Source organism: Eimeria acervulina, genomic scaffold, assembly GCF_000499425.1.
Source record: "Eimeria acervulina Houghton genomic scaffold, Eah_scaff91, whole genome shotgun sequence".
Lineage (NCBI taxonomy): Eukaryota > Apicomplexa > Conoidasida > Eucoccidiorida > Eimeriidae > Eimeria > Eimeria acervulina.
Genome location: NW_013547083.1, coordinates 23770 through 38684, shown reverse-complemented (window position 1 = coordinate 38684; position 14915 = coordinate 23770). Strand labels below are relative to the sequence as shown.

The 14915-nt window shown below is 47.1% G+C and overlaps 1 protein-coding gene across 1 annotated transcript; it reads left to right on the top strand.

The window, feature by feature from the left end:
• Positions 1-383: 383 nt before the first annotated feature.
• On the top strand, positions 384-8884 carry EAH_00015200 (hypothetical protein, conserved; the record flags this gene model as incomplete). Its single annotated transcript, XM_013391199.1, has 11 exons — positions 384-587; positions 720-1278; positions 1764-1869; positions 2289-2596; positions 3373-3499; positions 3697-3997; positions 4260-4874; positions 5116-5571; positions 6011-6359; positions 7119-7814; positions 8085-8884. 11 exons carry the CDS (start codon positions 384-386, stop codon positions 8882-8884), a joined length of 4521 nt encoding a protein of 1506 aa, XP_013246653.1.
• Positions 8885-14915: the final 6031 nt, after the last annotated feature.

Sequence of the window (14915 nt, the reverse complement as noted above, 5' to 3'; positions counted from 1 at the left end):
CTCACTTGCGAATCTTTACATGAACCTTCTCCATCGGATGAATATGCCAGGGTGCAGCCGTCTTATTATTATTTATGAAGTTCTTTGTCTTTTATGAAGCTGTTAGGGCACCCGAGTTGCTTCAGTAGATCGACGTCTACGACCCCGTCTCCCTCCCCTGCAAGACCGTCGCAGAGTTGTGAGCGAAGAGGAAGGAGAACGCGTACAAAGGCAGAGGAAGAAAGAGCATTTGTTTGATTTGAAATTAAGTTTTTTTTCTTAGTTTGTGGATTGTGTGAGCACGCAATTCCCTTCCTCCCATGGAGCCTCCTGGTTAAGAGCCTCTGGCTGGGGCGCCCTGTGCGTCTCTGAGGGGTTAGCAATACAATTGCTGAACTCTTACTATGCATGTTAGTTGTGTCGTATTGGCGGTGACTGCCGCCATCTTCTCCTCCCTCTTCATCTGTCCAGACACCGCAAACTGCGGCATTGCTGGCCTTCACAAATGGTTTCGTCAGCGCTTCCCGCAGGCTGTGCGGCAGGTTAATAAAAATGATATTATAGAAGTTGATCATCTTCTCTTCGACTTGAACCAGCTCCTGCATCAGGTACAAGCTGTTCTTTTTACTCCTTCTCCCTTCCCTTATATTTGTTCTTCTTCTACAGTTCTCTCCTCAGCTATGCCCGCTCTTCGTGCTGCTCTTTCATTCTCTTTCTTGCTGCTGCTGTGGCGTCTTCAGGCGGCTCTGACATCGCCTTCATCCTTTTCAAGAAAAGAAAAGGGTTCCCCTGCTGAGGGGGCCCCTGGTGTGCTCCCCCCGGGGGGTCCTATGGGGGCCCCCATGGGGGCTGTGGGTGGAGGCCCCCTGATGGTCGCTGAAGGGGCCCCCCTGGGGGCCCCTAGTGGTTCTTCTCTGAGTAGCAGTGCTGCAGACAGCCGCGTGTTGCATGCGCTGTGGTGTATAATTCGTAGCACATTTCGGCGTTTCAAGGTGAAGAAGAGTGTTGTGTTTGCAATAGATGGAGTGCCTCCTCTGGCTAAGCTGGGGATATCACAGCTGAGGAGACAGAGAGCAGCGCGAGTGGGGCTTTTATCTGCATGCATTGAGCGGAGTCTAGCAGGGCCCCCTCAGTTGCCAACAAACACAAGCACAAGTGCCATACAAACGGAAACGAAAAACAAGGAAGAGACAGATGAACAACAAGGAGAAGCAAGACAAATCAATGGAGACAACGATACACCAGCGCCAGCAGCAGCAGCCGCAGCAGCACCTAAGAGGTCCTCCGCTTACAGCATTCGTAAGAACGCTGAGAGTGCTGTGGTGATGGTGGAGGAGGTGGCGGGGTTGTTAACTGTTTCTTGCGCTGCTGCATCGTTGTTGCTGAACTTATTACAAGGAGAGCCTTCTTCTTCTGCCGGCTGTCTCCTCATTGCTAAGAATTGCTGCTTTTTCTGTCTCTCTTCAATTTTTCATTCTATTTGCTGTCTTCGCGTTTAGAGTAACTTGAATTATTAAACCCACTGCACACACTGTCCGCCGCATGCGTGAGGGGAAGCCGTTGCTTGGGGGGGCTTTAGGCGCCCTGTGCATTATCTCTTTGTTTGTTCTTTTGTCTTTGCTGTCTGTGCATGCATCGTCCTTTATGCTTCCTGCATCCTCTCTCCTTGAAAGTGACCCAATTCTTCACTTTCTGCTGGGCTGTATGTACAAACAGCTTCTTTTTTTTCGTTATCTTCTTAATAGAGCTTTTCTTTGTGTGCTGGGGTATATTTCTGCATGCAGCTTCTTTTCTACTGTCTCCTGGGACATACTTCATGCGGCGAGTGGAGACAGAGTGTAAAAGACTGGCGAAGCAACTCCTTCGGTCGGGTCGTATTAAGGCCCCAAAGTAAGGAGACAGATGCTGCACTTGAAACAAACCCAAACACAAAGAAACAAGTCAATTAGCTATACACCAGCCATTTTTGTTAATGTTGCATTTGTTGTTGTTGTTGTTGTTGTTGTTGGTTGTGTTGCTGCTGTCTCCTTGTGTTTTCTCGTGGCCTTCTTGTTGCTGTTCATACTGTTGTTCTGCTGCTAATGTTGTTGTTTATAACTATTTATCCTTTTACTCTAACAGTTGTAGTTGGTGTGTGTCATCCTACACGCCACAACAGCACACATCTCCACGCACAAAAGTGCACACTATATATATATAATATGCATATGTAGAGTACGTCACATGTATCAAAAAATAGGCACTCCTTTCATCTAAATATATAGATATGAAAATATATATGTATATATTAGTTTATTTAATGCCTTCAGGGTTTTTCTTTCGGGTTCGTCTTCGTTTGGAGAGGGGGAGTTGAAGTTGGCGAATTGGATTTGTGAGGCTTCAGAGAGGGGACGGCGAGAAAAAGAAGACAAGGAAGAAAAAGAAGAAAAGAAAGGAGGAGGAGAGAAGGAAAGAAAAGAAAACAAAGAGTTTGATATGCTGAACATGGGGCCTAATGATAGTATTGTTATTATTGGAGGAGATGCAGATTTAGTTGTTCAGTGCCTCGCTCTACCTTCTTCTGCAAATCTCTTTGTCTATACACCCCAAAATATCGCCAACTCTAAGAACACGAGAGGTAATTATAAAGAAAACCAACTCAACTCATTAACCCTCTCTTCTTTTGCGTTTCTCCAGTATCGGTTTGCTCTTCTTTCCTTCCTCTTTCACCTTGCAAGCTTCTGCTGCTGCATGCAGCAGCAGTGGCTTGCATGCAGCTGCCTCCGGGTGTACATACAGATAAACACTTCGACAGACAAGAAAAAGCAAACAAAAACACACGCAGTAAAAATCCACAACCCCGTGTGCATGCACATGCATGCAATCACTCCTACACGTAATCCCGTGTGCATGACTGCTGGGATGCAGATTTTTCTGTTTTTGCATTTGCATGTATTTAGATATGCATTGCATGCGCTGCTCAGTAATTTATTCTCTCCGCGCGCTGCTAGGCGAACTCGAACGGCTATTTCCTGGTGAGGAGACAACAGGTGTAAATGGGGCCATTCATTCATTCCTCCTGCATGCATGCTTGCATGCATGGATGCATGTATGGATGCATGCGTGCAAGCGTATGCGCATGTGTGCATGCATACATGCATGGATGCATGAATGCGCATGCAGAATGAGGGGAGATCGCTCTCGGTTTATGCAGAATGAAGGGAGAACGCGTGCATGCATGCATTGATGTCGTTTCTTTATTTTCTGAATTGAATGGAAGCGCATGCAACCCAGTGCGGGCTACTATAAATTTTCAATTTTGTGTTTTTCTTCACCTGCTTATACAATATGTATAATATATATTTACTATATATGTATTTTTTTTGCGTACTTGTTTATACTTCGTTTACTCAGGAAACTCCCACCTCGCACGAAACGACCTCGCCCTTCTGTGCATTTTAAACGGAAATGATTATCTCCCTAAACTGCCTGGCTTCTCCTTCGCTCGATTTATTGCTGCTTATGAGGCAACCAGACGCAGGTACCCCCAATCATTGTACATGCATGCATGCATGCATGCATGCATACATACACGCATGCAAGTCCGACCTTAGCTTAGGCATTTGTTGCTCTGTTTGCTTGGGTGTGGTAGGGAATAAGGGGTATTTTTTTGATTGGTTTGTAAGGATTTGTTGGTTGTTTTGTCTGCGCGACTTTTACTGCTGCTTCTTCTCTTAGGCCTGAATTTCGTAGTTCTTCGTGGGTGGATGCTGCGGGGCGTTCATTTAATTGGGAATTTTTTGTTGTTTTGTTGGAGGAGTTATCTCGTCTTCAGAGTTTTGAATTAGTGATGAAACAGAGAGAAGAAGCTTTAAAGCAACAGCAGAAGAAAGCAAAAGAAGCCGCAGATAAAACAATCTATAAAGCCTCTCCATTGCAAATAGTGAATCAACTTGTCGCGCAGAAAAAACTCCTCGTTTTCAATGACAATGATAATGCGTTCGAGTGTACAGACACCCCAACGCAGCATAAATTGCAAGTACGTGACAGACGGCACCACTTTTTTTCTGCATTTCTTCTTTCCATTGTATTATCAAACCGTTTGCAAATGATGCTATATTCGTTGTCTGTACACTCCAGCGTCTCATCCTTCTCGCTGCTCGCCTTCAGCTGCATTTGTATCCTCATCATATATCTCTACGTCTTCTTCTCTTTCATAACACAAACCCCAGAGCTATCTATACACCCAAGCCGCAAGCTGACCAACTGCCGCTGCATTTCTTTTTTGTTTGTTTTTCCAGTGGAGCTTCCAGCAACACGAAAATGGATTTCAATGCGACATCGAGTCCCAGTTAAGAGGGGCCCCTACCAGAAACCCTGCACAAGCAGAGGGGCCCCTCGACGCCAACCAGCACAACCCCACCAACTCTGTTGAAGGGCCCCTTCAGGATGAGGGGCCTCTTCAGAATGGGGTGCCCCTTCAGAGTGTGGGGCCTCATCAGGGTAGGGGGCCCCTTCAGGATGTGGGGCCCCAACTGACTGGGGGGTCCCATCAGAATGGGGGGCCCCATTTGAATGGAGGGCCCCTTCTTCAGGATGTGGGGCCTTTGCAGAGTGTGGGGCCGCACAGTTTTGAGGGGCGGTTGGGGGGCGTTGCGAGCAGCGCAGCAGACAAGAAGACAGCGCAGCAGAAGGCAGCATTGAAGCTGCTGCAGCAGCACTTCCCTCAGCTGCTGCAGTTGGTCGAAGACGGACCCTGGAACGAAGCCAGAAGCGCAACGCAGGCAGAACAAGAGATGAGGGAGGGGATCGATCCCGATCCCGATCCCGATCCCGTTTCTGCTGCTACCTTTCTGAAGGCTGCTGCTGTCCTTCGCGCCACCACTCCTTCCAATACTTTGAATAATCTTTGCTTGGTCCGTCTGCACGGAGACAAACACCAATAACTAATAATAATAATAATAATAATAATAATAATAATAATAATAGTAATACTGGTGGTGATAGGATCTGCGTGGCGTTGTTTTTATGATTTGCTGTCTACTGCAGCTGCAGGCCGCTTATAGTTTTTATTTGTTTTTTTCATTGTTGTTCTCTTTTTTATTTTTTGTTTTTGTTTGCCTGCTTGGCGTTGTTTTTATTAAACTGCGGATGCAGGCTGCTCTGCACAGCCCCCCAACTTTTTGTTTTGTTCAATGCACAGCAGCAGAAACAAAGAAGGAAAATAAAGCAGACGAAAGTACTCCTAATGATGACAACCAAACAGCAGCAGCAGCAGCAGCACCAGAAGCAGCAGCAGCAGCAGCAATAGCAACATCTACAGCTGCAGGAACAGCAGCTGCAGCTCCAGAGGCAGCTGAAGCAGTACCAGCAGCAGCACCACCACCAGCCCCAGAATCAGCAGCAGCTGCAGCACTAGCAGCTGCAGCACCAGCAGCGGCGGCACCAGCAGCAGGAGCAGCAACAGGAGCAGCAGCAGCAGCGCCTTCTGCTTCGGCTGGAGATGGGTATCGGGCTGAGGTCGTAGTGGGAGGCCGAGTAATATTTTCGTGTCTGCTGCAGCTGCAGCAAGGGACAGCAAAAGGCAAACTAAAACATGCAGTTAGCATGAGGGTAAGAAGAAGGCAATACCCCTATCTCCACTTAGCTAGCTAGCCGTCAGAGATGTAGCTAGCCAGCCGTCTGCAGGTGTAGCTAGCTAGCTGCTGCAGCTATCGCTAGCTAGAGACACCTGCAGATGGCTAGCTATCTACACAAAGAGATAGCTAGCTAGCTACGCCAGCAGATCGCTGGCCAGATGCACCTGCAGGTAGCTAGCTAGCTATACCAGCGGATAGCTAGCTAGCTAGCCACGCCTGCAGGCGGCTAGCCACTAGACCCCTGCACAGTGTAGATAGCAGCAAATGCCTTCAGATCCCTTCAGAACTCCACCCCTCTAACTTTACCTCCTATGGTGCACGCTTCATCAGAGACAGTACTAACGCTACAACTGCTGCTGCTTCTGCTGCTGCTACTCCTGCTGCTGCTGCTGCTGCTGCTGGTCTTGCTGCAGGCACTTGAGGAGTTTGCTGCTGGGCTGTATTTGGCACTGAGGGCGCAGGGCTGGGACAAAGACGGATCGCAGTCTGCGCCCAGTGGCTGTAGCGCCTCTGCAGCAGCAGCAGCAGCAGAAGCAACGGAAGCAGGTGCAGCAGCAACAGCAGCAGAGGGAGGAGCAGCAGCGGGAGGGGAAGCGGCTGCAGCAAGCGAACCAAAGGGAGCAACAGCAGCAGCAGCAGCAGCAGCAACAGGGGAATTAGCAGCAGCAACAGCTGCTGCTGATTCTTCTGCTGCAGCAGCAGGGGCAGCTTCGGAGGAGGCCAGCGCAGCAGAAGAACGCGAAGCAGATATATATCTTGAAGGTAATATAAAATTGTAAACAACAAACAACAAATAAACAACAACAACAAACAAAATAAAAACAAACATGAATAACATGCATGCTGAGATTCTTCTGTCTCATCTGGGCCTTTGCTGTATTTTGCTGTCTTCTCTTTGTTGATGTTTTTAATTTATTTTGTTTGCGTCTTCACTTTTTGTTTGTTTATTTGTTTGTTTGTGGGGTTTGTTTTTTGTTTTTGTTTGTTGGCGCATGCGCTGCTGGGGTGTTCGTTGTTTGTTTTATTTTGTCTTGTCTCTATTTCTTTTGTTTTTTATTTATCTCACTTATTAATATTATGTATGTTTTATATATTTTATTTTGTCTGGTCTCTTCTTGCTTCTGTTTTTCATTTCTTTGTTCTCTCCCTTCCTTCGTCTGTCTCCTCCTTTTTCTCTCGCCTTCCTCTGGGCACTATTAGCATTTAAAGCACACTTTTCTTGTTTTTGTTCTTGTTGAATTAGCGTTTGGTGTTATTTTGTTGTTTGTATTTTTGTCTCTTGTTTATTTTGATATTTCTTTCTTCTGTTTGTTTTTTTTCTTGTTTTTCTTTTTCTTCTGTCTGCTCTTGTTTTGGTTTTATGCCTGCTGTCTTCTTTTTCTGCTTGTGCTGCTGCTGCTGCTGGTTCTGCTACTGCTTCTGTTGCTGCTTCTGCTGTTGCTTCCTCTGTTGCTGCTTCTGCTGTTGCTGCTGCTGCTGCTGCTGTTGCTGCTGCTGTTGTTGCTGCTGTTATCTTTTCAGGTTTGTTATGGAATTTGCAGATGTATATCTACGGCCTTTGCTGCGACAACTTTTGGCATTTCCCCTTTCCCTCCGCTCCTTCTCTCCTTGCACTCAGACAAACTGTACGTAAACGCATGCAGGCAGCAGCAGCAGCAGCAGCAGCAGCAACAACAACACTCCCAGAAGCACCAACTGCAGCAGGAGCAGCAGTGCAAGCAGCACCAGCCCCAGCAGCAACACCAGCAACAACAGCCCCAACAGCAGCAGCACAAGCACCTGCAGCGGCAGCAGCAGCAGCGGCATCATCATCATCAGCAGTAACAGCAGCAGCAGGAGACGGGCTTCCGGCCGCAGCTCCTTCACATTGTTCTCCTTCGCCAGTACCGGAGTGTCTGTACACCGCAGCCCTTCTTTCGAAGGCCTCCCTTCTCGCCCTCGAGGATCGGGAAAGGGAGACAAGGGGCTCCCAGGGGGCCCCCATGGGGGGCCCCCTGGGGGCCCCCCTAACGCAGCGATTGCTTGCAGCACGGCGGCTCTTAGAGGCTATAGCAGCAGCTTCAACTTCTTCTGTTTTACATGCAAATGAGAAAGAGTTACAGGGGCTAGAGCAGCAGCAAAAGGACATTAAAGAGACAGAAAAGAATTCTAATAAAGGGCACCGAGAGAAAAACAAAGAAAAACAAAACACCAACAAAGACCTCCGAATCAACGCAAGTAAGCAGCGCATGCATGCAACACAAAAAACGCCGTAGCAGCAGCAGCAGCAGCGACAGTTGCTGCTGCTGCTGCTGGAGCTGTTCATACACAGCAGAGCTAAGCTGCAGCTGGCCGGTGTGCCCGATGCAGTAAGCAGAACGGGAAGCCTCTAAATAGTTTGTTTATTATTATTATTATTGTCATTATTCTATTATTTGTAGTTTAGTTTTTGTTGTTCTTCCCTCTGTTTATGTTATACGCATCTAATCTTCTTCTTGGGGTGTACAGGCACCGTCTTGCTCGCGATGCGTATGCTAGAGCAGCAAAAGCAGCAGCAGCAGCAGCGGCAGCAGCAGCAAGACCAGCAGGGGCAGCAACAGAAGGACCAGCAGCAGCAGTTGTTTCCCTTGTGTCTCGCATCTGAGACAGTCGTCTCGCATGCGGCTTCTCTCTTCTCAGCTGGCAGCAGCAGCAGGAGCAGCAGCAGTAGCAGCAGCTGGACAGTGTTTAAGCGCGGAAGTGGGGGCCTCTCTTCGTTCCGTATTAGCGAGTCGAGGGCCCCTATTTTTGCTGCTGCTGGCCTCAGCAGACCCTGGGACAAGCCCCCCACCGATGTGCACCGCTGCTTCTTCTCTCTCCGCATCACCCCACGAAAAGCAAAACATATTCAATCACTAAATCTTCAGCAAGGCAGCAGCAGCAGCAGCAGCAGCACGGCTGGAGAGGTGGGGCCCACAGCGAGTAGCAGCGCCGGTGCCGAAGCGGCCACAAAGCCACTCTATGCTCTTCCAACTCGTCCCCGCGTAGGGGCCCCCTGCGTGGGGGCCCCCTGTAGGTCCCAGGGCGCCCCTGGCTGGCACTTAGGGGGACCCCCAGGGCCCTCAACTGTGCTGCATGCATTGCAACCTCCTAAGAGCAATTGCTGCAGCGCAGTTAGGGGCCCCCCACGGCGTTTAGGGGTCGGGGGGCCCTTCTGCACGGACTGTCAACTGAGGGGGGCCCCCCTTAACCGATGGTTCCTGGGGGGCCCTGGGGGCCCCCGGGGGTCCCTAAGAGGGCAGCACAAGTGCTGCCAGAGGAAGCGATAAGAGAAGCAGGGGTCTTGTACAACAAGGAAGAGGCGCCTCAGGGACAGCCGAGTGGGGCTAGATGAGGTGTACATACACCGCAAATTGTAGGCGCAGCTAATGCTGTGCAACAAAAAAGTACAAGCTTAGTTTTGCTGCTGCGTTAAAAAAAAGGAGTGTAGGCCCCAGGGCCCCTTTCTCCTTTCATATTTCCTGTAAGCCCCGAGTGGCGGTGGCTTCTTAAAACACTTTTAGGTTGTGGGGGCCCTTGGGGTGTATTGGGGCCCCACAGGGGCCCCTATGAGTTTACTGCGCTGGGGATTAGGGGCCCCACACGGGCCCCTACCTACCCTAACCGCAGTACCCTCACACTTAGCCCCCATAATCCCTTTTTATTTAGACCTCAGGGGGCCCCCTGAGGGGCCCCTCATGGGCCCCTTGAGGGGCCCCCCTGGGGGCCCCTAGAAAGACATTTCGGGTGGCCCCTGTAGGGGAATTTTTAGCGAATGTCTTTTAATTTATTTGGTTTAAAGGCTTCATTTGGGGGCCCCTATAGTGGGGGGCCGACCTCATTTAATAGAGGCACCTCAAGTAATAGAGGCACCTTACGTAAGAGCCATCTCCCTACCCGTGCAGAAGGGGGGCACCCCCCCTTCTGCACGGCCCTCAGGGGCCCCTAAGGCTGTTTATGTGGATTGGGGGCCCCTTCAGGGCCTGTTTGGTTCTTGTTGCCGCTGGGTTTGCTGAGAGGAGGGAGGCATGGTTCGGGTGTATCTAGTACTTGGGGTGTCTTTGTTAATTGAGGCGTGTCTGTTAATTGCTGTGTTTTTATTGATTGCTGTGTCTTTGTTAATTGAGGTGTCTTTATTAATTGCTGTGTCTTTGTTTGTTGAGGTGTCTCTGCTAATTGAGGTGTCTGCCTTGATTTCACAGCAGGCAGCGGCTCAGAAGAGAGACAGCAAGCAGCAGCAGCAGTAGCAGCAGCAGCAGTAGCAGCAGCAGCAGAAGAGTTTGCGTAGAACAGCATACGAGCCAGTACAGCAGCGCTCGGGTCTAAGCGCTGTCTCCTCCTGCGCACCATAAAACAAAACAAACAAAACAACAAAAAATAAAACAATTAAAAATAAAACAATTAAAAATAAAATAATCTCCTCTGTAGCTTGCCCCATGCACTAAATAATAATAATATATATGTATTATATATATATATATATACATTGTGACGAGTGCATAGATCGGCATTACTAAGCCGGGCAAACCCAGCAGAAGAAAATCTCCGTGACAACAAATAATGAATATATACTCAGACAAACAAACGAATAAAAGATATAGATATAGATAGTTGTATATATATATATATATCTATAGTTAGATAGCTAGATAGACATAGGTAGACAGATAGATTGATTGATTGACAGAGAGAGAGGGAGAGAAAGAAAGAAAGAAAGAAAGAGAGAGAGAGAGAGAGACAGAAAGAGAGAAAGAGAGAGAGAGAGAGAGAGAGAGAGAGAGAGAGAGAAGAGAAAGAGTGAGAAATGTGATGGTTGGAGCAGTATACTGCACCCTAATTGTTCATAGTAATGCCAATTACCGTTTCTTTCTCAAATAGAAGACAGGGGCCTCTTCTTTCTTTTCTTGCTGTTGTGTTGTTGCTGTCTTGAGGGGGCGCCCTTCTAGTAGCTTGGGGGTTTCCTTTTCTTCACTTTCTGTGTCTGCCTCCTCAGAGCAGCAGAACTCTCTCTTGTGTTTGCGGGTTTCTCGTACAGGAGGACTCAAGGGGCGGTCTTCTGAGGTGTGCGTACACCTCGTTGCTGTTGCTGCTGCTGCTGCTCGTTGAGTGCTGCTTTCTTTGCTGTCTGTTGCAAGAGCCTGTTCTGTGTCGCCCGCGGCTTCCATCATGTGGCCGGGGTCTATGAAGAGCAAATAACTAAATTAATGAGTTATGCATTCATTGTAATGTGCGTGGTTGACGGCATTCTAACGAACCGCAACACCATACGAACTCTGAGGTGTACGTACACCCGGAAATATTGCAAGCCGCCGCATATTTCCTCTGCTCAGAAGAATACGAGGAAACTGAAGATTATAAAGCGGCGTGTCTATCACTCCACTTCAAATGCATTAAAATAAACTGATTTACTTCATAAATATCCAGGAAAAACCCTCTTCTTTCCTTCTTCGGGTGTACATTCAACTCATAAACAGCTACCATTGTTGTACGACGGCTGCCCGGAGGCTTCTGGTTGTTTCGTAGTGGAGTTTTGCTTATTTTGAATAATTGCGTTGGTTTTTACGGTTATTTTGGTTTATTTCTGCGTATTTCCCAACATTATTCAAATTATTTTCCTATTTCTCTCGTCCCCTCCCCCTGTCGTTTCACCACGCCGCAGCGGTCAGCTCAAGGGCTACAGCACCACGATTGACAGAGGGAGTTGCCTGCTGCTGCTGCTGCTGCTGCTGTTGCTGCTTCTCTCAATGAGGGGCTGCTGCAGCAGCAGGGTTCGGGGTTTTAAGGCAGTGGCTGCTGCTGACGTCAGACATATGATATGGGGCCCCCCGCCGGTACAGGGCCCTTAGGCGGGGCTGGGGATGTGGGGGCCCCTCTTCTTGGGGCCCCTGGGGGGCCCTCAGCGGCCTGTTCTGTCTCAGGCAGGGCCCCACCGACAGACGGAGAGGGGCGTGAAGCAGACTCCCTTGGAGCGGTTGCTGTGGAGGTATCGTCTCCCTCCCGTGAGGACCCAGCAGCAGCAGCAGCAGCAGGAGCAGCAGCAGCAGCAGCTTCTGCTGCTGCTGCTGCTACTTCTGCTACCGCTCCAGGGGGTAGCAGTCCTTTGGAGTCTCCGCTGTTGTCTGATGCTGGGGCCCACATTCGGAGCTGCTTTATTTGTCTGGAGGGCCCCAGAAGAGGGCGAGGGGGGGCCCCCCCTAAGCTGCTGCATCCTTGTTGCACTCAGTGTTTTGCTGTTGTTCATGAAAAGTGCTGGTAAGAAATTATTCACCCGCTTACATCTCGGCTAACCACACAGTCTTGCCCTGCTAGTTAGCTAGCCAGGTAGCTAGCTAGAGAAGTAGCTAGCTAGCCAGGTAGCTAGCTAACCAGGTAGTTAGTTATCCAGGTAGCTAGCTAACCAGGTAGTTAGCTAGCCAGGTAGTTAGCTAGCCAGGTAGCTAGCTAACGAGGTAGCTAGCTATGCACCTAGCTAGCTGTCTTGGGAAATGGCGAGGGAGATATGCAGCTACCTAGCTAGCTAGCTAGCTAGCTAGGTAGCTCTGGAGTAGATGGTTGTTGAGTGTGTTGTTGTTTATTTTACTTTGATTTTGTTTGCACAGGACAGCTTACAGACGGAGACAGCGTTTGTCTTCTTTTAGAGCGAGGCTGCTGGGGCAGAGGGCCCCTGATACTATTAGGTGCTCTGTTTGTCGAACGGGTAATAATAAATAAATCAATTTAAATATATTTTCGTCTTTTTATCTATTCAAGTGTATTATTAAATGCGCTTTAATGTATCTTATGTACACTGCTGCTGCTGAGACTACACGTGATACCTCCTACTGCTGCGAGGGTTGCTGCTGCTGCTGCTGCTGCTGATACTCCTGCTGCTAGTGATGCTGCTGCTGCTGCTGATGCAGCAGCGGGGGCGCAGAAATGGCTACAGACAGACAGCAGCAGCGGCAGCAGCAACCAATGCTGCTGCTGTATATATGATGAATTTGTTGTATATCATGCAGACTTCAACGGTTTGGATATCGTTTATATACAAGTCATGTTGCTGTTGCTGCTACTGCTGCTCCATTAGCTGCTGCTCCACTTGCTGCTGCTCCATTTGCTGCTGCTGCTGCTGCTGCTCCAGTTGCTGCTGCTGCTTTATTTGCAGCTGCTACATTTGCAGCTGCTCCATTTGCTGTTGCTGCTGCTGCTGCTGCTGCTGCTGGTGCATGCGTCTCAGGGAGGGGGGGCCTCCCAGCTGATGTGGGTACCCAGGGGCCCCCTCCTGCAGCTAGCGATGGGGCCTCAGCTTTGCAAGAAGAGCTTCTAGCATCTCTAAGTCGTCTGTTAATTGATGAAGAGACAACGCATAATAATGCCTTCTGTTCAGGCTTGTATGCATTTATCAATATTTATTAATATACAGAGCTTATTAATCAGTAATTAAGATATATAAAGATATAAACATAAATATAAATATAAATATAAATATAAATATATATGTATATGTATATATATGTATATAAATATATATGTGTATGTATATATATGTGTGTATATGTGTGTGTATGTAAAGATAAATTCACAAATAAAGATATAAATAATAAATAAAGATAAATGTAGATAATAGGAATAAATGCTTGAATACAAATATAAATGAGTAAATAAAGAAAGATATAAATGTATCGATAGACAAATACATTAAATTAGTTTGTGCTTGTTTTCGTTTATATGCATCTCGTTTTTGTTTATATTGCTGCTGTAGTGTATCTTTATATTCTTGTTGTTTATATTTATATTTTTATAAATATAAATATACTCTTTATATTATGTTTATTGTTTATATTTATATTTTGTCAATTGTTTATGTTTATATTCTTTTTAGTATACTTTTTGTTGTTTTATTTGTTTGCAGTAGCGTCTGTTTTTGATATTGTGTATGTTTTTATTTATATCTCTTTTATGTAAATTCTTTACATTTATATTCTGTTGATTGTTTATATTTAAGTTTTGTTTATTGTTTATTTTTGAGTTAAATTTATTATTTTTATTATTTTATATTTATGTTTTTTTGTTTGTCTGCAGTTGCGTCTGCGCTAATACGGTTTTATTTATTTTATTTTTTTTAGTTGGGGGTTTGCTGGTGGCGTTCAGCGAGATGAGGGGCGTAACAGTATTTCTATTGTCTCTTTTTCTGTACTATCATTTTATTTTATTTCAATTGCTCTTCCTCGCTCTCAAGCAAAGACGGTAAGACAAAGGTGTTGTCTTTATCTCTCTGTTTCTCTTTATATATATATATATATATATATCTCTATATATATATATGTATGTATATGCACATTATATATTATATATATCTTCATCTCTGTCTCTCTGTATCTGTCTCTGTCTCTTTTTCAGTATTTGTTTTCTCTCTTAACATCTCTTGTCTTTTTTACACTTCCGGTGTCTCCATTTGCGTTTGTCTGTCTCTCTTTGTCTCTTTCTGTCTCTCCCTCACCCCATCTCTCTCTCTCTGTGTGTCTCTTTCTGTCCGCCTCTTTCTTTTTGTCTCCCTCTGTCTCCGTCTCTGTGCCTTTATCTCTCTCATTCTCTCTCAAACGGCGACAAATCAAATTCACTAAGCTTTCGGGTGTATAGGCACCTCTAACTTTTGTATACGAGGAGGAAACACTTTGCGTTGTCGTTTATATATGTTTTTCTTTACGTTTTGTTCGTTTGTCTATTTATGCTTTACCTTTTGTTTTTTTTTTGTTGTTTTGATGATGTCTTTTTGTTGTTGTCTTTGTTTTATATCTTCCGTCTGTCTCTCAAATCTAAACACCACTTAATTAATTAATTAAACAAATTAAATTAATTACTTATTAATTAACTAATAATTATTTAATTGCATCTTGTCTATTTCTTTTTATTTCCTACAGAGACGCCTTAGGCCTTCTACCTCCTTCTCCTCAACCTCCTTCTCAAGACCCTCCTTCAGGGGGCCCCCCAACGGGTCGTCATGTGGCGCCTGCAGAAGAGGGGGGCCCCCCTCCCAGCTCCCATAGATATGGGGGCCACCAGGGGGCCCCCCCATCTCCGACAGGGGCCCCAGGGTGGGGGGCTCCCCTTAGTGAGGGCCCCCTTGAAGAGGGGGCCCCCACAGGTAGGGGGGCCCCATGGACACTAGAAGAGGGTACTGAGTTAACAACGCAACATGGATGGGGGGCTTATGGTGTCGCTCTACTTTCTTTCTTCTGGAGGAGAGGCAGCAGAGAGAGGGGCCCCTCACCTGATGCTGTTGCTGTTGGTGGGGGCCCCACTGTTGCTATTGTTGGGGGGCCCCCAACGTCAGATGTAGGG